Raw genomic sequence first — 25,369 nt, 5'->3', positions numbered from 1 at the left:
AACACAGTGCAGAGTAGCTACCTAAACTCTGAGTGAGACAGATTATCTCGTCAATAGTTTTACATCCTCATTGAGCACAACTTTGGATGCTGTAGCTCCTCTGAAAAAGAGAGTCTTAAATCAGAAGTGCCTGACTCCATGGTATAACTCACAAACTCGCAGCTCACTAATTTAGAAGATCTTCACTTAGCCTGGAAAAAGAGTCTGTTGCTCTATAAAAAAAGCCCTCCATAAAGCTAGGACATCTTACTACTCATCACTAATTGAAGAAAATAAGAACAACCCCAGGTTTCTTTTCAGCACTGTAGCCAGGCTGACAAAGAGTCAGAGCTCTATTGAGCCGAGTATTCCTTTAACTTTAACTAGTAATGACTTCATGACTTTCTTTGCTAATAAAATTTTAACTATTAGAGAAAAAATTACGTATAACCATCCCAAAGACATATCGTTATCTTTGGCTGCTTTCAGTAATGCTGGTATTTTGGTTAGACTCTTTCTCTCCGAGTTATTTTCATTAGTTACTTCCTCCAAACCATCAACATGTCTATTAGACTCGATTCCTACCAGGCTGCTCAAGGAAGCCCTACCATTAATTAATGCTTCGATCTTAAATATGATCAATCTATCTTTATTAGTTGGCTATGTACCACAGGCTTTTAAGGTGGCAGTAATTAAACTATTACTTAAAAAGCCATCACTTGATCCAGCTATCTTAGCTAATTATAGGCCAATCTCCAACCTTCCTTTTCTCTCAAAAATTCTTGAAAGGGTAGTTGTAAACAGCTAACTGATCATCTGCAGAGGAATGGTCTATTTGAAGAGTTTCAGACAGGTTTCAGAATTCATCACAGTACAGAAACAGCATTAGTGAAGGTTACAAATGATCTTCTTATGGCCTCAGACAGTGGACTCATCTCTGTGCTTGTCCTGTTAGACCTCAGTGCTGCTTTTGATACTGATACTGACCATAAAATTTTATTACAGAGATTAGAGCATGCCATAGGTATTAAAGGCACTGCGCTGCGGTGGTTTGAATCATATTTATCTAATAGATTACAATTTGTTCATGTAAATGGGGAGTCTTCTTCACAGACTAAGGTTAATTATGGAGTTCCACAAGGTTCTGTGCTAGGACAAATTTTATTCACTTTATACATGCTTCCCTTAGACAGTATTATTAGACAGCATTGCTTAAATTTTCATTGTTACGCAGATGATACCCAGCTTTATCTATCCATGACGCCAGAGGACACACACCAATTAGCTAAACTGCAGGATTGTCTTACAGACAAAGACATGGATGACCTCTATTTTCCTGCTTTTAAATTCAGATAAAACTGAAGTTATTGATCAGGGAGACAGACACCCTCTCTACTTTTAAGATTAAGCTTAAAACTTTCCTTTTTGCTAAAGCTTACAGTTAGGGCTGGATCAGGTGACCCTGAACCATCCCTTAGTTATGCTGCTATAGACTTAGACTGCTGGGGGGTTCCCATGATGCACTGAGTGTTTCTTTCTCTTTTTGCTCTGTATGCACCACTCTGCATTTAATCATTAGTGATTGATTCTGCTGGAGGTTTCTTCCTGTTAAAAGGGAGTTTTTCCTTCCCACTGTCGCCAAGTGCTTGCTCACAGGGGGTCGTTTTGACCGATGGGGTTTTTCCGTAATTATTGTATGGCTTTTGCCTTACAATATAAAGCGCCTTGGGGCAACTGTTTGCTGTGATTTGGCGCTATATAAATAAAATTGATTTGATTTGATTTAAGAGTGTAAAATTATAAGATATTTTAAACCTCTGGAGTCGCCTGACTGAATTCGGTCATGTAAAAGTCACATGACCGAACTGAGCAACTGTCCCATTAAATTCACCAGACTCAGTCTTAAAAGTGTTACACAAGTTTTTAAATTATGGTAATGTTGTTGTCCATTCGGCTGCTGCCATTTTGTGTTCAGGGTCGTAACAGCAGATACAACCAGAGCCGCAGGCCTACTAAACTAATAGCCAATCAGGATCATCAACCCACGTGGTGGCGTCTCTGAGGTCTTTCTGGACTAAACAACACCAAACGCAGACTAACACTGCCTCCTGCTGGACAGAAGCAGGAATGGCAAAATGAGATTATTCCAATGCACAAAAATACATCTAACAAGTCAGAGAATCAGGCCCTCAATTGTTTAGAAAAGTCATCTGCCCAAACAGATGATTTGTAGGACGTGAAAAAACAGCCAAACCCTGCAGGGCTGACCACCCGACTGAGACCGCTGGTGGATGACGTGCTTCTACACGTCACATCCAAGTCCTCTTTCAGTCTGTGGAGGAGGGGAGCTCAGTGTTTGTTAAAGACAACCTGCTAACATTTATGTTACCACGGTGACTGAGTTATGGTGAACTTCATTTTTGAAACTGAAAACCCAGAGTTTCCTTAAACTGAAGTTTCACAAAACAAGAATCCTGGTGCAAAGTAAAGTCCCTGCACAGAGTCAACAGGCTTACTGGCAGGGGAGGGTCCACTAGTCCTAACGTCTTTATATTATTTGATGGCATATATTACACAAATAATGAATGTATATTATACAAATAATGAATGTTTTTTTCATTTGTGCAATTTGTGCAATGGGAAAGAATATTTCAAATAATTTCCCATTGCACAAATGAAAAAAAAAATCATTTGTTTTATATAACACCTAAAACAGATCCTTGTCATTTGAAATTTTATTAATTTAGAAAGAGGCGAAAATGGCCTTAAATTTTGGTGTGTGGAGGTTCCAAACAGTCAGACAGTTCAAAAATAATCTTGATGTATCGTCCATAGCTAATGCTTCATGTTCAGATGTCCCAGCGAATACTGCAAATGCCTCCAGATGGCTTGTGGCGTGGATTTGTTTTTTCTATTAGCAAAGTCGATAAGCTCATTCAAATCCTTGTCTGTCACCAAAACAAACCCCACCATATTTATTTTTAAGCTAAGCACCATCGGCACTAGTGTAAGCGCACAGTGGTAAGGGAGTGTAATGGTACAAAACTTATGAAACCAAATTTGCACAGCAAATGGAACACAGTGGCAAATGGGATGAATGATTGATATCACGTGACATACAAACCATCAATCAATTGACAAGGATCAAGTTAGGTGTTATATAATACAACCCCAAACTGATTGTAAAGTTCAATTTACAAAAATAAAACAAATGATTTTGTTGACTCCCTTCTCTCTGATCATTTTTTAATAACATTTACATTTACCCTGATGGACTACCCTGCAGTGGGGAATAAGTTTCATTACACTAGAAGTCTTTCAGAAAGCGCTGTAACTAGGTTTAAGGATATGATTCCTTCGTTATGTTCTCTAATGTCATATACCAACACAGAGCAGAGTAGCTACCTAAACTCTGTAAGGGAGTTAGAGTATCTCGTCAATAGTTTTACATCCTCTTTGAAGACAACTTTGGATGCTGTAGCTCCTCTGAAAAAGAGAGCTTTAAATCAGAAGTGTCTGACTCCGTGGTATAACTCACAAACTCGTAGCTTAAAGCAGATAACCCGTAAGTTGGAGAGGAAATGGCGTCTCACTAATTTAGAAGATCTTCACTTAGCCTGGAAAAAGAGTTTGTTGCTCTATAAAAAAGCCCTCCGTAAAGCTAGGACATCTTTCTACTCATCACTAATTGAAGAAAATAAGAATAACCTCAGGTTTCTTTTCAGCACTGTAGCTAGGCTAACAAAGAGTCAGAGCTCTATTGAGCTGAGTATTCCATTAACTTTAACTAGTAATGACTTCATGACTTTCTTTGCTAACAAAATTTTGACTATTAGAGAAAAAATTACTCATAACCATCCCAAAGATGTATCGTTATCTTTGGCTGCTTTCAGTGATGCCGGTATTTGGTTAGACTCTTTCTCTCCGGTTGTTCTGTCTGAGTTATTTTCATTGGTTGCTTCGTCCAAACCATCGGCATGTTTATTGGACCCCATTCCTGCCAGGCTGCTCAAGGAAGTCCTACCATTATTTAATGCTTCAATCTTAAATATGATCAATCTATCTTTGTTAGTTGGTTATGTACCACAGGCCTTTAAGGTGGCAGTAATTAAACCATTACTTAAAAAGCCATCACTTGACCCAGCTATCTTAGCTAATTATAGGCCAATTTCCAACCTTCCTTTTCTCTCAAAGATTCTTGAGAGGGTAGTTTTAAAACAGCTAACTGATCACCTGCAGAGGAATGGTCTATTTGAAGAGTTTCAGTCAGGTTTTAGAATTCATCATAGTACAGAAACAGCATTAGTGAAGGTTACAAATGATCTTCTTATGGCTTCGGACAGTGGACTTATCTCTGTGCTTGTTCTGTTGGACCTCAGTGCTGCTTTTGATACTGTTGACCATAAAATTTACTTTAAAATTTCACTTTATACATGCTTCCCTTAGGCAGTATTATTCGATGGTATTGCTTAAATTTTCATTGTTACGCAGATGATACCCAGCTTTATCTATCCATGAAGCCAGAGGATACACACCAATTAGCTAAACTGCAGGATTGTCTTACAGACATAAAGACATGGATGACCTCTAATTTCCTGCTTTTAAACTTAGATAAAACTGAAGTTATTGTACTTGGCCCCACAAATCTTAGAAGCATGGTGTCTAACCAGATCGTTACTCTGGATGGCATTTCCCTGATCTCTAGTAATACTGTGAGAAATCTTGGAGTCATTTTTGATCAGGATATGTCATTCAAAGCGCATATTAAACAAATATGTAGGACTGCCTTTTTGCATTTACGCAATATCTCTAAAATCAGAAAGGTCTTGTCTCAGAGTGATGCTGAAAAACTAATTCATGCATTTATTTCCTCTAGGCTAGACTATTGTAATTCGTTATTATCAGGTTGTCCTAAAAGTTCCCTAAAAAGCCTTCAGTTGGTTCAGAATGCTGCAGCTAGAGTACTGACGGGGACTAGCAGGAGAGAGCATATCTCACCCGTGTTGGCCTCTCTTCATTGGCTTCCTGTTAATTCTAGAATAGAATTTAAAATTCTTCTTCTTACTTATAAGGTTTTGAATAATCAGGTCCCATCTTATCTTAGGGACCTCGTAGTACCATATTACCCCATTAGAGCGCTTCGTTCTCAGACTGCGGGCTTACTTGTAGTTCCTAGGGTTTGTAAGAGTAGAATGGGAGGCAGAGCCTTCAGCTTTCAGGCTCCTCTCCTGTGGAACCAGCTCCCAATTCAGATCAGGGAGACAGATACCCTCTCTACTTTTAAGATTAGGCTTAAAACTTTCCTTTTCGCTAAGGCTTATAGTTAGGGCTGGATCGGGTGACCCTGGACCATCCCTTGGTTATGCTGCTTTAGACGTAGATTGTGGGGGGGGTTCCCATGATGCACTGTTTCTTTCTCTTTTTGCTCCGTATGCATCACTCTGCATTTAATCATTAGTGATCGATCTCTGCCCCCCTTCACGGCATGTCTTTTTCCTGGTTTTTTCCCTCAGCCCCAACCAGTCTCAGCAGAAGACTGCCCCTCCCTGAGCCTGGTTCTGCTGGAGGTTTCTTCCTGTTAAAAGGGAGTTTTTCCTTCCCACTGTTGCCAAGTGCTTGCTCATAGGGGGTCGTTTTGACCGTTGGGGTTTTTCATAATTATTTTATGGCCTTGCCTTGCAATATGGAGCGCCTTGGGGCAACTGTTTGTTGTGATTTGGCGCTATATAAGAAAAAAGTTGATTGATTGACATCTTTACATACACCTTTATATAACATCTGAGTGGATCCTTGTCATTTGATTGATGCTTTGTGTGTCACATGACATGGATTAATTTGTCCCAATTGTGTTGGACTAATTTGATGGACTAATTTCTGAAGTGATTTTTTTTTCGCCGCACTGAGGCAATGCACAGTCGCTTTTTTTTTTTTTTTTTTGCAGCGCACTGCACGACAATGCCGCAAGCAAAGACAACCATTTGACTGAGCTAAGCTAACTGTGCTAGTTCTTGTAACACACACAAACAAAATCCACTCCGCTGTAAGCTGTCTGGAGGCATGAAGAGCTGTTAGGATGAAAAGTTGATGTGATTTTTGGCTGCACTGCGGAACTACACGAAGTGTCTTTTTTTGTTTGTTTTTTTTTGTTTTTTTATGGAAGTCCGAAGTTAGTGCACAGCATCACTGGACTACACGTCACAATTTGGACTTTAGCAGCAGCGGAACACCAAAATGTCCCTTTTCTGTTTATAAATTAATAAAATATCAAATGACAGGGATCTATTTTAGCTGTTCTATAAAACAAATAATGAATGTTTTTACATTCTTTCAATGGAATGAATATTTCATTCAGTGAAAGCTGGAACAAACATTCAACTTGGCTTGAATGGTTTGTTCCAGCTTTCACCTCATGAATTATTTGTACCACTGAACTCAAACATTTATTATTTGTATATTAACTGTAATGTTGTCTATAAATCTGCTGAACTGAAAATAAATACATAATTGTAATTCACCATAATTAAATGTTTCTTTTTAAATTGTCATGCTTTTGTAACATTACTTAACTAAAATGTCCTGTTTTCCAGGACATGTACTGTTTTCACATCCTGTCCTGCATTTGTTTTGTTTTTTGGACAAATATCTTTATTGATTTTTTCCTTTTAATTAACAAGCACATACAAAAACTAAACAACAAGAACAAAAGAAGGCATGTTAACAAACAGTCTTCAGGGACAACAGTAAGTAAATATAAAATCTGGAAATTAACATTAGTGAAGAAAATAAAAAGAATACCATGAGCAAAAAAAAAAAAAAAAGGAATAAGTTATACAATTTCAGACAAACCCCCTCCCTCCAAAAACTCCATAAACGAATTCCAGATCTTAACAAATTTGTTATATTTCCTCTTGATCAAGTATGTCAATTTCTCCATGGCTATACAGTGTGAGAGTCCTTCAGCCCACATTTGCTTACTTGGCCTATACATAGATCTCCATGACAGAGCAATTTTATGTTTTGCTTCAAGTATACAATATATGACCATTGCTTTCTCAAATTTACTGAGTGTACAATTTTCTGGGAAAAGTCCCAGTATACAGAGCTTAGGGCATAGTGGAAGATGTGTATCAGTAATCTTAGACAAAGTCGTAATTATCTCCTTCCAAAATTCTTGGATAATGGAACACTCCCAAAGACAATGAAATAGAGTCCCTTTATGTGTACCACATTTAACACATAGATCAGGTGTGTTAGGATCAATACGATGTTGTACTACTGGAGTGAAATATGTTCTCATCAGCCATTTGTACTGAAGTAATTTAAACCGGTGGGTTCAAATCCCACCCCTGCCACATTTCTCCATGTAATGTGGAGTTGCGTCAGGAAGGGCATCCGGCGTAAAACCTGTGCCAAATCAACATGCAGATCCACCTTGGATTTGCTGTGGCGACCCCGAGTGCAAACAAGGGAGCAGCTGAAGGGACTTACTATTTATCGTTTGAACTTGGCTTTGTAAGGATACATGCTTCCATTCTTCATCAGTTATTTCTTCTTTAAGATCTAGACACCAGGCATGTCTTTTATCGTCTGAGGATTCTATTGATTTTGCAATGATATTGTGGTAGAATCGAGAAATGAGTCCGGGTCTACCACAATAGTTCATAGCTATCATTTCAATAGTGTTCGGGGGGGGGGGGGGGGGGGGGGGGGCAGGTTTAAGGAGTTTTGAGTTTGTTTTATGAAATGTCTAACCTGCAAGTATTTGAAAAAATGTTTGACATCAATGTTGAATCTTTGCTTGACATCAGTAAAACTTAAAAGGACTTCTCTATCATAAAGATCTGATATTTTGTTGATGCCCTTATTAGCCCATATCTTAAAACCAAGATCGTTTGTACCTGGTGTGAAATTTCTATTTCCCCAAATGGGAGTAAATTGGGATAAAGCAGCATTTTCTTTTAAGTAGTTCAAAACCTCATGCCAGATGATCACTGTATTCCTAACAAAAGGATTTAAGGTTCGTTTTTTCAAAATAGAAAGGTTTGCTGAATGGAGATATAACTTAAGAGGGATTTTGGAGGTTGTCGTCTCCTCCATCCTCGCCCAGTTAGGGAATGATGTAGTGTCAAACCAGTATGAAGCCGCCCGCAATTGTGCAGCCCAATAGCATCCTTGGAGAAAAGGGACTTTTAACCCACCCCTATCATATGGTAAATACAACAGAGTCATGCGTAACCTGGGGCGTCTATCATTCCAAATAAAATGACAAAAGATCTGCTTCATTTTGACAAAAAAGTTAGGAGGAGCAAGTGGAATGGTTTGAAACAGGTAAAGGAGCTTAGGGAGAACATTCATTTTCAGAATGTTAATACGTCCAATCATGGACAGTGGCAAAGATTTCCATCTGTTTATAGAGCCCATCACAGATTCAACTACGGGGTCATAATTAGCGGGTACCAATGATTCCATTGTTGGTGTAATTTTAACACCCAGATACGTGAAACTATCCTGGACATTCTTGAAGGGGGTGTATAGCGGTGGAGTTATCCTTTCTGAGCTTTTCAGGAACATAATTGTAGATTTTGTTGCATTAACTTTATAGCCAGAAAAATTCCCAAATATTTCTATACATTTCAATAGGGCAGGTACAGATTGCTTCAGGTTGGTCAGGAAGACAACCACATCATCAGCACAGAGTGCTATTTTATTCTCAATATCATTTATGTTAATATCGGTTATCTCAAGATTGTTTCTGATTGTAATAGCCAAGGGTTTTATAGCTAACACAAAAAGAAGAGGTGATAAGGGACATCCTTGTCTTGTGCCTCTGGAAAGAGGAAACTGTTTTGACACTATGTGGTTTGTCAGTACTGATGCCCTTGAGTCATAGTACAAGATCTTAATCCAGTTAAGGAAATAACTGCTTATACCAAAATGTTGAAGAACTTCAAATAAGTATGTGTGTTCCACCATATCGAAGGCCTTTAAAGCATCTAAACCTATCACGGCCGTGTCAGGTGTTTCCTTTTTAGCATGTATAATATTTAATACCCTACGGATATTGTGGAAGCCTTGTCTGCCCAATATAAAACCATTCTGGTCTGGCTCAACAATAGATGGCAAATGCTTCTCTAGTCGGCGTGCAAGAACTTTGGCTATTATTTTGGCATCATTATTGATCAAAGATATTGGGCGGTATGACTCACATTTTGTAGAAGGTTTGCCAGATTTTAATATTAAGGTTATAAGTGCGGTCTTTAGCGTTGAGGGTAATTCACCTTTCTCTAACGATTCCTCATACATATCTAATAAGGGAGTAAGTAGCATGCCTTTAAATGTTTTATAGATGTCAATAGGAATGCCATCGGGCCCTGGTGTTTTCCCTCCTTTCATACTATCAATAGCCTCTGATATCTCAGACCGGGATATTGGGAGGTTAAGTTCTTTTTGAGCATTATCATCCAACCTAGGTATGTCAATTTGGTTTAAAAAGTTGTCAAGTGAGTGAGGGGTTGCTTTAGTTTCTGATGTATATAGTTTTGAATAGAATGCCTGAAAGTTTTTATTGATATCTTGTAAATTAGTAATTGGATTCCTTAGTTCAGACTCAAGTTCAAAGACTGCTCTTTCATTCTGTAATGATTTTATACGCCAAGCCAATAGCTTCCCTGCTTTTTCCCCTTGGTCGTAGAATGTCTTAGTTTCATTAGGCTAGACGCTGCCTTATTTGCTGACAACTCATTATACTGAGCTCTAAGAATGTCCAGTTTTTGTTTGGTCTCCTTCTTATTGCGAATATTAATTTCTTCTTCTAATTCTTTAATGTCTTTTTCCAACTCTATCAGCTTTATATGTTGTTTATTTGAAATACTGCTTTTATAGCTGATCATTTGTCCCCTGATAAAGGCTTTGAATGCCTCACACGTAACTGACGCGGATGTTTGGTTGGTGTTCATTTTAAAGTAGATATCAATATTTGCCTCAAGAAATATCAAAAACTCGCTATCATGGATCCATCGTGGGCTTAATCGCCACACTGAAGGTCCTTTGCAAGCTCCAATGACAGTGTAGGAGAGCAACAGTGGCGCATGATCTGAGATGACAATAATTTTGTACTCACAGTCATTCACATTTTCTATAAGGGATTTAGAGAAAAGGAAATAATCGATACGAGAGTATGACTTATGAGTAGCAGAGTAGCAAGAGTATTCATGTCTAGATGAGTTTTTGTATCTCCAAATGTCACATAGACCAAACTTATTTATATGGTATTGAATTGCTTTCCTACTTTGAATGTGTGTGACATCGATACCTGAGGATTTGTCAAGGGCTGGATCCAGAGTACAATTGAAGTTCCCTGCTAGGCAGAAGTCACCACATAGCGATGATAAGGTTAAAAATAAATTGTCATAGAAAGAGGCATCATCATTGTTTGGCCCATAAACACAAACTAAATTAATATCTTGATCAAATATTGAACCCTGTACAACACATCTGCCCGCTGAGTCTAATATGGTATTGTGAATTTTTAATGGAACAGAAGAGTGAATTAGTATTGCTACCCCTCTTGCATGAGAGGAATATGAGGCTGCTATGATCTGCCCTGGCCATCTCCTTTTTAATGGTATAAGTTCAGATGAAAGTAAATGAGTTTCCTGAAGAAAGGCTATCTGTGTTTTTAGTTGTTTCAATCTGGATGTTACTTGTTTCAACTTCACCAACTTTCTAAGACCCCTAACATTCCATGAAATCATATTTACCCTTAAATTTCTGCTCATGATACCATCTGTAAATTAAACATTACCACTGTCGTCTCTATAATCAGAACATAAAATATTACCAATAATGTACGGATCATTAATTTCACTTAGGTCTAGTTGATATTTTCCACTGCTAGACCAATGTCTAGTTAAAATTCTTGTCGTTAGTGACTAAAAATTGTTCAACAAGACTGGGGAGTTTTTTTTTTTTTTTGCACCTTAAAATAATGAGATTAATGACCCGCGCTGTGCTGCCACACACACAGAGATGTGCACACACACACCACTGACTTCATGAATGAAACTCGGTCAATAAAGGATAACTGTGTAAAAATATAATATATATAAATGTATTGTAATGGTTTTAGGAGCCGCGCTGTGTTGAACACAGCTGCAGCTCAGCCGAGCAGCGTAGCTTATCAGCGCAGATCCGTGTAACTTTCAACACTAATATTTGTGAATGTGTGTGTGTCAGAGTAAGTTTAATACTTTCCTGACATAATTTAATGTAATTTAATTTTACTGGCTCGATATCCAGGACAAAATGGCATTTTAACACGTATTTTGCGAGCATTTTTCTGAGTGTGTTCAGTCGCGAATCTCCATTGAAAATGCATTAACATCCGGGTACTTCGTCAATATTTTGCCCGGTTAGGAGACGTCATGTCGCTGTCCATGAAGGGATGTTTTCGTTTAGTGTGCAGCAATGGGACTGCGCTCTCTAGTTCTTATATACAGCTCCATGACTATAGTATACTATGTTACGTCATATCTGTACCGCACGTGTTGCTAACGTGCTAACGCACCGTGTAGAGACAGTTGAGTTAGTGGTGCATGACACATGACAGTGGTGTGCCGCAGGATTCTGTAAATATAAAAAGGGTGCCGTGGCTCAAAAAAGGTTGAAAATCACTTGCCTAGACCATACTATTATTGTTTCTTACACACATTCCAATGTCACAGCAGCTACACAACAGCAGGTTATTGTTGACAGTCTGGACTGTCAATCAGACAGTATTATGTTACCCTTGTTCCTCGGAAGGTTCACGTCGGGTGTCTTGCGGATTGCAGTGCTCCAGCTTATCGACGAGTTTCTCAGCCTTAGCAGGAGAGTCAAAGAAGTGCCAGGTGTCTTCGTGCCAGATCCGCAATCACGCGGGAAATATGAGTCCATAGTTTATATTCAAGTCTCTCAGTCGTAGTTTAACACCATCAAAAAGTTTTTGTTGTTTCTGGACTTTTGGTGATAGGTCCGGGAAGAACAACACCCGACTGCTTTCGAGTTTAACCTCCTTCAGACGTGCCACCTTCATCACTTTGTCTCTGTCACAATAAGACAGAAGTTTCACAAGCACAACACGCGGCTTTGTCTCACTTTGTTGTTGATGGTTTTTTGCTGTCGCCGTTGTACCCAGGCGATAGGCTTGCTCGATGTCCAGGTGATCCTCCATACCCAGCACTTGCGGTAGCCATGTCATCAGAAACGCACGGCAGTCTCGCTTTTCAGAGCCCTCAGGAATGACGACCAGCTTTAGATTACAACGTCGGCGTTGGTTCTTGATCTCTTCCATCTGCATAGCAAGCTTTTCGACTTTTCCCTTTGTGGTGTCGGCCATTACTGTGAGAGAGGAGATCTGGTCCTCTGCCGCACTAATGCGGTTCTCGGCTTCAATGAGTCTGTCTGAGAAGGTCCCTATAGCTTCTTTAATCTCGCGGTTAGAGGAGACCACTTCATGCATTTGCGTGGAGAAGTCATTTCTGACTTCATGCAGTTGCGTGTTAAAGTTATTTCTGAGTGATTTTATAGCTGGATGTGACTCACATCATAGCTTCGTCCTGATTTAGCATAGTGCTATCCTCTGCTCCTTGAGACTCATCCTCGCGTAACGCTCCAACGTCGTGTTTTTTTAAGTTTAATTGTCTGTTTTCTCCCTCGATTCTTCGACATAATACGACATTCAGACCTTAGGATTAATTTTGGTCACAGTTCGCTCGATATAGACTGTTAAAGCTTACAAATTGTTTCAACCCAGGCGGAGCCTCTGTCTAAGCGACCTTTCAGCTACGCGCCATAACCGGAAGTCGATGTGTTTTTGAAAGTGATGAAAATGTCATGGTTTTCATAGTTTTTCATTCATTAAATTGAGTCAAATTCGAGTATCTCATTGCCGGTGTCGCAAACCAAACGGTACGCCCTCTTCACCCAAAGCAATCAAATGGATTAATGGGATTATTAACCATCAGATGATAAAGGTAAAACCTCTTAAATCATTCTAAAGTCGGTTTTAAGCAGAAACAAGGCTGTTTTAAGCAGAAACTCTGCAAAATTTCGTGACGCTTTGAAATAACTGATGTGCAGTGAACGCATCAGCTAGCAGCTTGTTTAGCCGCGGCGCTCTGATCGCTTACGCTATCTTTTATGATGAAATGATCGTTGTACAAAAGCTTCAGATATCTGTCGCTGAGACAGATGATGACTGGAGTGCAGTTTGAAGCATAAATGAGGTTTTAATGCGTGAATCACGGCTAATGACGCATGCACAGATGCAAAAGGTGGATTGATTTTAGGGGGGGCCGTTCGGTCGGCGACACCGGGCCAAGTGTCCTGGTTTTCAGTAATCAAAACATAGTTACCCTAACTTAATCTACTTGAGTGCAACATGCAGCCTACCATAAAAGTAAAAACAACTTCAACATGCTCTCCTTACTACAAGGACGAGTGGACTCCAGGATTAGTGGGAAGTTCCAGACTGGCATGTATATGAAAATCACCAAAAAAATAAATAATCATCATGTGCGAACAACTTGAAAATAAATTCACTTCTTGCTTCATTGTCCAGTAAAGTCAATTCATCATAAATTAATTATTCAAAAGGATTCCATTTTGGATAATCAGAGCTGCCCCTCATCAAGACAGAGCCAGTCAGACCATGTGGGAATAAAGAGAAACCAAAATCAGTCTGAGCCAACTCACATAAACCAAACATATGAAGACCATGTTCAATGACAAAATCAGCACGGAACAAGTCAAAGCATGCCCCATCATGTAGTTTTTCCAACCACAGAAGCCTGTAAGTCCTTTAGAGTTGTCTGTATGTCTTGGTGGCTTCCCTCACTAGTCTCCTTCTTGCACGGTCACTCAGTTTTGAGAACTGATTCCTCCAGACAGATTTACCACACAGTATCATCAAGTTCAGTCAACTCAAGCCTGGGAACATGCGCTAATGCTGCACTTTGCCACATCCACCACATCACGGAACCGCCTTGGGTCCTGGATGGCAACCACCCAGGTAGACAATCAGTACATTTCCACATCTCTAAAATCACCATCTATATGCCACAGCCAGGTGAACCATGGGCATCCCCTTGACCTTCTCCAGCCAAGGGGGTCTCAACACTCAGGCACCTGAATGCTGGATCATGCACAGAGAAATGGCCACATGGCCAAAATGTCGTAGCTAAATGTCCCTCACAAGGAAAGTGATTCTCCTTATCCTTGTTCCTCTTAGGGACCATTTGTTTGATACAAAGTCATTCCAGCGGTACCCAAGGATCCTTCAGAGAAAGCTTGTACCAGAGACATCCAGTCGTTGCCTTCGGTCATTAGTTAGCATCAAAGTCTCACAACCGTACAGCAAGACAGGCTGCACCGGGACCCTAAAGACTTGGATCTTTGTCTGCAAAGACAGACCTCGGCAAACACCTCTATCCAGCAACTTCATGATTCCACAAGCTCTTCCCAAGCACCTCTCAATCACAAAGGCCGAGGACCCTGTATTTACAAGTTCAAGTCTTTCACCACATAAAGGTACACTTCTGATGGCTGAGTCCATGAAGTTGTTAAAAGCCTGAATCTTAGACTTGATCCAGTGCAATCTCAAACCCAGACACTATGATTCCTCACTCAGCTTATAATGCGATACAATCAAAGCATCTACTGAGTCCACAAAGACCACAGTATTGTCTGGGAAGTCACAGTCAGGAAAACTTTCCTTGCCAACAAAAGCACCCAAGTCAGTGGTTTCCACAACCCTACCCAACACCCGGTCCATACAAGTATTCAACAGGGTAGAAGCCAGAGAAAACCCCTGACGAACGCCAGTTTTCAGTGGCAAAACTCAGTCTCTGCCTCCACTGTGCACAACACTCACAGTATCTGTGTATAGGCTGATGTACAGTAACTTATGATACGATACGATACACTTTATTGTCCCTTCCGGGAAATTTGTCTTGGACTCCAAGAGCTGCACAAGTAAAACTGCCATGACATAATTACATGACTCGTGCATATTACATAACTTAATACACACACCAATCATACATATTGCACATCCCTAATACACATATCCAAACTGCACATAACCCTATTACACAGCAGTCTCACATAAATAATTCATGCATATTGCATATATCCCTAAAACACATACCCCTATTGCACAGCCGTCTCCCACATATGGTTAAGGAAAATACTGACAGTGAATAAATAACACTAAAATAATGATGCCACCATGTCAACGCGCAATCCTTCTACCTATCCCAGGAACCACTATTCTTGGGGATCTCACAAATTCTCAGGATCTCCCAGGAAACAGGCCGATCAACTGAATCAAACACTTTGCCAAATCAACATAGGCTGCAAAGAATCACCGCCGATACTCACGCTTGCATTCTATGAGTCCCTGCAGGGCTAAAATACAGTCAACAGTTGACTTGCTGGTTGTGAAGCCAGACTGTTCCAGTCACTGAGCAGCAGGCAGCTAGAACTGAGTACTATTAAAAGTATTACTAGCAAGCACCTTCCCCGCTCTCTATGCCAGGGAAGGTGTATAGTTCTTACAATCCATATGAGCATCCTTTCCTTTCCAGACTGGGACAAGTCCTTTCATCCAATCTGAAGGGATGACACAGGTTTGGAGTGCAATATGATTAAAAAAAAACATCATATGATGCTGCTCTTCCTGCTGGGAAAGGTACTTCCAAAGAAGACTCAGATCAGGATTAAGTATCAAATCCTTAATGTCACCAAATAAGCCCCTCAAGTTATCTATCAGTCAGTGGTTGACTGTTCAATGCCCACTCACAGGCCGTGCAATGAATACAAGCAGTGCTTCTGTGTAGCCTACGCAGAGGTTCACAAACCTACTCTCTGCAAATTCCTGGGACTTTCTGGGATCTGATTCCCAAGAAGCTGTTCGGCATCAAAGCCAGCACAGGTACTGTTAGTGCTTTGCAATGTGGGGATAAAATGACTTCTTTCTAGGGAAATCAGGTGGTGATCCTCAGGGAGCACCGCTGCTGGCTCTTACGCATGGACTGGGTGTTGGGTGGGGTTGTGGAAACCATCAGCTTAGATGCTTTACTTGGTTTACTATCTTGATTTTGTGGACGATGCTGTGATCTCTGCAGAGTCAATGATACCCTGGTTACAACAAACTGAGTCTGAATCAGAGAGTCTGGGACTGTGATTGTCCTGGATCCAGATGAAGATCCAGGCTTTCAGTGACTTCCTGGACTCATCCATCAGAAGAGTACAGTGTATGGATGTGGTGAAAGCGTTGAACTTGTACAGACCTCTATTTATCTAGGCAGGAACAACTGAGAAAATCTAAAGTCATGAGGTCACTGGACAGAAGAAATAGACAAGCACCTGGTTCTTCCTGTCTCAACGTATAGTTTTAGACCTGGACAATGACCAGTTACTTTAGGCAATGACAAGACATGCCCATGCGTAACATGGCTGCTTTCAGGAGGTCGTTTTGGAATGCTGGTCTGGGTGGTTGCTGACTAGGACCTAAGGAGGTTCCATAGAGTGTCAAAAACTGCAAACTGTGGGAACATTTATGGAGACCTGCTGTGTCGTGATGTCAGTTTGCTGTTTTTATTTCATAGTACTATAATTTTGTAACTGTGTACAGCTACTTTTATGACACTTGGGTTTCCTGAGGATCCTGAGATATGGTGCATGTGTCCTGGTCCATCACTTTATTTACCGTTCTGCCTGCAGCCATTTCTACTTTGGGCACTTCTTCAGGCCGGTCGGTGAACACGTAGATGTGCATATTGAAACCAACAAAAAAATGTTGCTCCGCAGTTTCCAGGAAGTCTTTCAGGAACATGATGTACCTGTACAGGAGAACAAAAGATCATACTTATTCCTGCTAAGAAACACCACCATCTGCTGGAAGGACTCTGTAATACCAAACCAACAGAAGATTAAAGACACTGAACATGATTTTTTAAATTTTCTTCAAATTAAAGTGACACTGCTGAGCTGCATCTTCACCATGTTAGACAACAAAGAAGAAGAAACTGAAAACTGTGTCTGGTCCCCGTTTTAAAAGAACCAAGTGAAACTGGATGATTGTCCTCAACCTTTACAAAGACCCTGCAGGGCGGAACCATATCTATGGCAAAGTAAACCTTCGAGAGAAAATTTCAGACTCCTAACCCTCAAGAACAGATCAAGAAACATCCTGAACTGAAAATACGACAAAAACCGAATCAGACCAGGAACAAGGCAAAAAAAAAAAAAAAAAACACCTGATCCAAACACTGTTCTCCTGCTTTTTACTGATTTCTCTGAAGAATTCTGATGCCTTTAGATCACATGATCATGTTCAGACAAATTATTCTATTATTCTGGACTTATGACCAATGACCCAAAGAATGGTGTGAAATAACTTCTGGGAATTCTCTCAGCCCATTTAAAAAAAAAGAAGAATGGAACCACACCCACAAAACCATAATTCCTGCAGGGTTCATCCCAATCTGGATTCATTCATGGGATGGATTCATCTGGATTCTGTTCATGTTTCCTTAAGATATAATCAATGTTATTGACAACTGAAAAGACGTGAAGAAGAGATACATACTTCCCCACAGCGAAGACCGTGGTGGCCACCGTCAGGTTTTTGGGTTTGTAGATGCTGTCCAGCAGATCTGGGTAAAAGGTTCCCTCCCACACCACAGGAGCCAACCACGGCGTGACCGTCACCACATCTGTACGACTACAAGGAAAAACACATGGCATCAAATAACAGACACCAATCACAGCACCACCTGTAGGAAAGTTATGACTCACCCATTCACAATGCTGGGCTGTTTGTAGGTCAAGCTGAAAAACAAATAGTCCACATCAGCACCCCCTGCAGGCTGCACTGGTTATCACCATCATGACAGATGAGTGACAACACCTTGAGAACTTATACAGTTTAAAACCATCATCAGAGTAACTTTGTCACCAACATTCTGATTTGACAAACAGAGTGGGTGTGGCCTGGTACTGATGGGTTTGCTCCTCCCCCTCATTTCCTCTGGCATCAGGGGAAATGAAAACTATTTTGTTAGCAGAGCTCTGATAGATAAAATGTTTTCTCCACAAGCTTGTCACGCCTGTGGTTTAATGTGATGGGAGGGGTCAGCTGAACCATACGCCCCCTACAGGACAGGTTTCATAAAGAGAACAGGCCTACTGAAATAAGCCTGTAAACTTAGTATTAAACAATTTCATGAACTTCCACATAATCATTTAATAATAAAAATAATTCTAAACTGGAATAATTACAACTCTTTTTACCCACGGCCATCAAGATATGGCCATTGCGTATTGTGAAAGCTTTCCTTCTGTCTGTGCTCAGCATAACTCCAGTCCTATTACTGCCAGTGTCTTCAAATTCACAGGGAACATTCTTGGGACTCAGACCTTGAACAAGTTCAAAGACGACTAACCTTGACCTATTGTAAGAGGTTGAAAGGCCACATTTTGTTTCCCATGTTTACGCCATGCCTCATACAAATCAGTTTTTTGGGGGGAGTCACTGGCTGGTCTCTCTGGTGCTCCATAACCGCTTCATCTCTGGCTAAATGAGACACATTTCTCATATATTATGTAAGAGATAGGGATAAATAAACACGTCTAAAACTGAAAAAACTGTTTTTGTAACCTGATAACACTTCTGGAGTGATTTACAAGACATCTTGTGGACATTAGCCTGGTGACGTCAATGGCTGGTCTACCAAAATGCTAACTGCGCTTCGATACTGTGTAAATATAACCTCTGTCATATATTATGTAATAGCTCGTGAGAAATAAACACTTCTAAAACTGAAAAAGCTGTTTTTGTAACCTGATAACACCTCTGGAGTGATTTACAAAACATCTCGGACATTAATGTGCATCTGCATTACACACTATCAAAGCTAACTTCTGCCCTTTTTAAAAGCTCATGTATGCGCACACGCATGCCCTCCTACAGACACCAAAAAACATAAATGAACTTATTTATGATTGACTGATTGAGTTTATTCTGCAACACCAATATAAACATACACAGGTGAATATATCAATGATACACTGATAAGACAAAGCATAAAGGCTTATTTCCATTGTGGTCTTTGTGAAATTATCACATGACAAAATAGAGGGGATTCATTGAACGTACAAATTGTACATAAGACAAGAGGATCTTAATAATGTAAATAATGAATGCACTGAGGTACCAATTAAACAACTGCAAATTATATATTTTTTGGCATTTTAGCAGCTCTTTAACGTAATTTTTTTCATTTCTAGGTGATTTTGAATTCTTAACAAAAGTGGAAACAAAATGTTCCATGTGTCCAGAAGAAGGCGATATCAGAGAAAAGCTCAGTGTGAATCATTTTCTGATTGCATCTGATTTGTTTACGTTCAGCTCCTGCTCCTCACCAGTAGGTGTCAGCAGAATATGTAATTAGTCAGACACCAAAGAAAAAGAGCTTCAGTGTTCATTGTTGCTTAGCCTGACAACCAGCCTGAATTAGGCCGGACACCTATCTCTCTCTCCTAGCCTGTGATTGTTTGGTGGCTGAGACACTGACGTCAGCGTTGGTCAGCCTCACTTTGGTCGAGTTTGGGGGTGTGGCACAAGCGCTGCTCTCCTATTGGTCAATTGCAGTCGGGCTATCAGGTCAACATCCCAGGAGTGGGGATTCCTACTCCTAAATGGCGGCCAGTATCCGGCCCATTTCAGGTCAGTTGTCGGGCTAATTGTTGCTGTGCAGTAAAAAGCTATTTAACGTGTTCTGGCTCCACCCCAAGACAGTTTGGTCCAAACTCAAGCTGGTTTCCTCAAAGCTGATAAGAGTGAGACATCTGTCCTGAAGGACGGCATGTTCCCTGATGCATTGTGGGCTATATTGAGGAAATCAGACAGAAAATTTACTTCAGAAATAATGACTAAATAAAGTGACCATAGAGCGAGCAAGAATTTCACACAAGTGTCAAGAAGAAAAAAGAAAAGAATAATCCTGAGAAAAAAAGAATAAAGTCACAAGTGGACGCTGACACTGTGACAGTTCATCACAGGACTAAAATTACATTGATTTACTGTGATCAGGGGAGCTCATATTATTTGCACTTAAAATAATACGACAACTAGCAGGTGATCAATGGCTTCTAATCAACACTCCTTTAATCTATTTAATAATTAAGTGTATTTACTGGTTTAATTACTGTGGGAAACAAACCGAGTCTGTCACCAGTATTTCTACATTGTATGATATACCAACATGACCGGGATGCTGCCCGGTTTGTTTATCGAAGAATGCAGTTTCAACAAGCCGTAAACTCTGATGGCAGCAGATGAAGCCCTCTCAGAAGTCCAGAGAGAGTTGCAGATCCTTGACTGAGTGTTTGAGGCTGCCTCCAAAACAGAGCACATTCTCATACGAGTCCATGTTAAAATGTCCAAATTAGGTTTTGGTCTCTATATAGTTTCCTTCTCTGTGACAACTGTGTGGGGGTGAATTTTTTTTCTAACTTCTTCATTCATGATGTTCTCAGACAACGTTCTGTAAATTTGGGGTGTGGTTGTTTTGAGTGACAGCAGCTGAGCCGAGTGTCTCCGCCTCTCATGGCGTCCAATTACAAGTCAGAATCCGTCTGATGAGGCTGCTAGCTGGTGTGGAGGCTGTGTCAGTTTTGTTTGGAGTAAATTATTACAAACGCCTGGAATAATAAAGCTTGTTATGCAGTGAAACATCCTAACAGATCACCTAAGACGTCTCTACTGCAATATTTGCGCTGAGTGAAATTCTCGTCTGATTTAATGTTGTATGCTAACAGCTAACACTTTTAGCAACTGTTGGTTGCTTCATCCATTTGTTCCACGTGATTACTGAGAAAATAAGCATCTCATAACGTTTAGTGTCCACAACAAAGCAAAGAGTAATGAGAACCACTGGGCAGTCCCCAAAAATATGATTTAATAAACATCTGAACCCAGGTTAGGCTGTTAGCCTAGCTGGTTCAGACTCAAAGAGAGGGGTGTGTGTTCAGGTATCTTTCATCACACACTGAACCATCTGAGCTCCACCCCGTTATGCATTAATGAGTTCGTGTTGCTGCCGTCAATCAATCAATCAACCAATCAAACAATTTTATTTTTATAGCGCCAAATCACAACAAACAGTTGCCCCAAGGCGCTTTATATTGTAAGGCAAGGCCATACAATAATTATGTAAAAACCCCAACGGTCAAAACGACCCCCTGTGAGCAAGCACTTGGCGACAGTGGGAAGGAAAAACTCCCTTTTAACAGGAAGAAACCTCCAGCAGAACCAGGCTCAGGGAGGGGCAGTCTTCTGCTGGGACTGGTTGGGGCTGAGGGAGAGAACCAGGAAAAAGACATGCTGTGGAGGGGAGCAGAGATCGATCACTAATGATTAAATGCAGAGTGGTGCATACAGAGCAAAAAGAGAAAGAAACACTCAGTGCATCATGGGAACCCCCCAGCAGTCTAAGTCTATAGCAGCATAACTAAGGGATGGTTCAGGGTCACCTGATCCAGCCCTAACTATAAGCTTTAGCAAAAAGGAAAGTTTTAAGCTTAATCTTAAAAGTAGAGAGGGTGTCTGTCTCCCTGATCCGAACTGGGAGCTGGTTCCATAGGAGAGGAGCCTGAAAGCTGAAGGCTCTGCCTCCCATTCTACTCTTACAAACCCTAGGAACTACAAGTAAGCCTGCAGTCTGAGAGCGAGGCGCTCTATTGGGGTGATATGGTACTATGAGGTCCCTAAGATAAGATGGGACCTGATTATTCAAAACCTTATAAGTAAGAAGAAGAATTTTAAATTCTATTCTAGAATTAACAGGAAGCCAATGAAGAGAGGCCAATATGGGTGAGATATGCTCTCTCCTTCTAGTCCCCGCTAGTACTCTAGCTGCAGCATTTTGAATTAACTGAAGGCTTTTCAGGGAACTTTTAGGACAACCTGATAATAATGAATTACAATAGTCCAGCCTAGAGGAAATAAATGCATGAACTAGTTTTTCAGCATCACTCTGAGACAAGACCTTTCTAATTTTAGAGATATTGCGTAAATGCAAAAAAGCAGTCCTACATATTTGTTTAATATGCACTTTGAATGACATATCCTGATCAAAAATGACTCCAAGATTTCTCACAGTATTACTAGAGGTCAGGGTAATGCCATCCAGAGTAAGGATCTGGTTAGACACCATGTTTCTAAGATTTGTGGGGCCAAGTACAATAACTTCAGTTTTATCTGAGTTTAAAAGCAGGAAATTAGAGGTCATCCATGTCTTTATGTCTGTAAGACAATCCTGCAGTTTAGCTAATTGGTGTGTGTCCTCTGGCTTCATGGATAGATAAAGCTGGGTATCATCTGCGTAACAATGAAAATGTAAGCAATGCCGTCTAATAATACTGCCTAAGGAAAGCATGTATAAAGTGAATAAAATTGGTCCTAGCACAGAACCTTGTGGAACTCCATAATTAACATAGCATCGCCCAGATACAGGCTTCATAACGGCTGTTCTGGGTCTCTAATGTTGACATGAGTTTCTCTGTCATTTCTGCTCACGTCACTCATCTGCACTCAGTGTTGGCGCTTTGGTGTGAGCGGGGCTCAGCAGCGACAATGAACCAGGTGACCATCGTGTCACTGGCTCCTAACTGGCATTTTTCACCAGCTAGTGGGAACCGACAGTTAAGTGCATGACTGCCCCCTACTGTGCTGGAGTGTGGAGGGTTTTATCTTAGTTTTTCCTGCCTTCAATTAAACAGGTGTTAGATTTATCTTCCTGACTTACATTGTGAACACTTCTCGTTTGAGAATAAGTGAACTTCTGAGTCCAAACAGACTTCGACCCAACGTTTTAGGTTTTAACCCAGTGAGAGGGGCAAGTCAATTAACACTAACAAGACGGTAACTCCATTTTGGTTATTTAAGTCAATTTTGTTTATGTTCCCATTAGGTTTATTTATTTTTGGATAATGTGACATTTTACTCCACATTCTAGATTAATGTCTGGATTTTCTTCAGAATTAACCATCAGGGGCATAAAAAACTCTTGAAATGACAATATTATTGCAATTATTTTGGGGTTAATATATTGTTCAAGCAAGATAGTTAGGGTGACAGGCCTAAAAATAAGAAAATCAATTTTGAATGTGACATTTTACGGATTTAAATGATTCATTTTCAAAGGTTAGATGGCAGAAGAGTAAGTTTACAAGGACAATAATGATCTATGATTGAGTTTTAATGGAGGTCTGATTACTGACATCAAAACTCTCACAGGATGTCAGATTTTGACTGTATGTGGGTTAAGATCATGATTATCTTCACATTGTTGTCCATGTAAATGTGAGGGGGAAAAGATGAAGGGAAAAAAAACTTGTGAAAAGTGTCATTACTGGCCAGGAGACACTAGATGGTGGTGTGAAGTCTCTCTGATGATGTCAGCAGCAGTTCTGCAGAAGACAGTTTCATTCATCATGATTAAAGTTCCTATGCAGCACAAAATCCTGATAAGAAAAATTGAAAGTTACCAAGAAAAATTATTTGACTTAAAATATCTAATATAATATTTTGTCATACGATAAAATACTGATTTAAAAAACAACTGCTTTTGATCAAAATGAGTAAAGTTGGGTCATAAATAAATAAGAAATAGAAACAGATGTAGACAGACACAAAGACAGACAAAGAAACAGAAACAAAGAGGCATACAGATGCAGACTGGTACAAACAGACAGAAGCATACTAACAGACAAACAGAAGCAGACAGACAGACGTAGATGTAGACAAACAGGCAACTGGCAGAAACAAAGACAAGACAAACAAATGTCGACAGAGACAGCTGTAAACATGCACAAAGACACATTTACTTTACTATTTTATTGCCTTTTTTCAGCACATTTTCTGGACTATATATCAAAGTTAGCAGTCACCATTCTAAGATTGTATAAGCAGGTCTGCACACCTCGACATTAAAATGTAAGATTTTTTTTTTTTCTCCATTAGATGCTGTAGTACAGCAGATAGGGAAAATAATTGTGCATTTCATGATAAAATATGAAATATGATGTGTATATATATTTATAGGTTAAGTTATTCCAAATAAAATTAGATATTGGGCGAACATGAATTTTGAATATGTCACCCATGGCAGCCACTTTTCAAAATGAAAATTGAAAAATGCTCCAATCATATTGAAAAATATACCACCTTATTTGTCTGATCACAAAGATTCCTAAAAGGTATAGTTTGGACTATCTAAGGCTAGATGTTATTGAGTTATGGGAAAAAAAGGAAGTGGTGGAAATTATTGGTTGCACTAATATGATTAATAAATAGAATATTTCGACTGTCTTGAATGTTTGGTCTCCAAAGTAAAAGGTCAAATAAGGTTGACGTCATTGGAGTCTATGATATATGTTACCCCATAACCTGATAACCAGTGTTGGGCATATTACTTGAGGAAAAAAGTAATAGTTACTTCTCCCAAAAACGAGTTAGTAACTATGTTACAGCATTATAAAAGTAATTGGCTCATTGTCCGTGGGGATCCACAGGCTCTAAATTGGGTAGTGTTTATAAAATAGGTAGTTGACATTTTTCAAGGGTGGTAATAAATTAAGCAATGAGTTGGAATGGCGTGTGAATCCAGAATGTTTTCAGAACCTTAGACCTCAACAATTTTTAAAAAAGAACTCAGTCCTTTTATTTCCTGTTAATTATGTATTTTTCATGTTAATTTACTGTCTTAAAGTATTTATAAATTGTTTAGCTGTTGTTACCATACAAGGTCTATTAGAAAAGTATCCAACATTATTTTTTTCAAAAACCATATGGATTTGAATCACGTGTGATTACATCAGACATGCTTGAACCCTCGTGGGCATGCGAGAGTTTTTTTCACGCCTGTCGGTTACGTCATTCGCCTGTGGGCAGTCTTTGAGTGAGGAGTCGTCCACCCTCTCGTCGTTTTTCATTGTTTAGGAATGGCTCAGAGACTGCTGCTTTGTTTGATCAAAATTTTTTCAAAACTGTAAGGCACAACTGAGTGGACACCATTCGATAAATTCAGCTGGTTTTCGGTAAAAATTTTAACGGCTGATGAGAGATTTTGGTCTGGTAGTGTCGCTTTAAGGACGGCCCACGGCACCTGACGGTGATCTGCGCTTCGAGGCGGCAGCGTCTCGCCGTTTCAAGTTGAAAACTTCCACATTTCAGGCTCTACTGACCCAGGAAGTCATCAGAGAACTTTCAGAAGAAGTCGGCATGAGGAGTTTATTCGGACATTCCATTGTTAACGGACATTTTGTAATGAAAGAACGTGCG

General features: G+C 39.9%; 1 protein-coding gene across 2 annotated transcripts in view; it reads right to left on the bottom strand.

The window, feature by feature from the left end:
• The window catches only part of LOC117527462 (globoside alpha-1,3-N-acetylgalactosaminyltransferase 1-like), a 93,226-nt gene that overhangs the window by 13,211 nt on the left and 54,646 nt on the right, over window positions 1-25,369 (bottom strand). The window contains exons 5-8 of one of the 2 annotated variants that reach the window (XM_034189820.1): window positions 23,440-23,496; window positions 17,821-17,853; window positions 17,612-17,746; window positions 16,730-16,862 (exon numbers count right to left, since the gene is read on the bottom strand). In XM_034189820.1, coding sequence (XP_034045711.1) covers window positions 16,730-16,862; window positions 17,612-17,746; window positions 17,821-17,853; window positions 23,440-23,496 — 358 coding nt within the window. The remainder of the gene's footprint in view (window positions 1-16,729; window positions 16,863-17,611; window positions 17,747-17,820; window positions 17,854-23,439; window positions 23,497-25,369) is intronic. The other variant, XM_034189821.1, reaches the window with a different exon arrangement.

The sequence above is a fragment of the Thalassophryne amazonica genome, chromosome 16 (assembly GCF_902500255.1).
Source record: "Thalassophryne amazonica chromosome 16, fThaAma1.1, whole genome shotgun sequence".
Taxonomy (NCBI): domain Eukaryota; kingdom Metazoa; phylum Chordata; class Actinopteri; order Batrachoidiformes; family Batrachoididae; genus Thalassophryne; species Thalassophryne amazonica.
The sequence above is the reverse complement of the archived record's forward strand: the minus strand, read 5'-3'. Positions and strand labels throughout refer to the sequence as shown.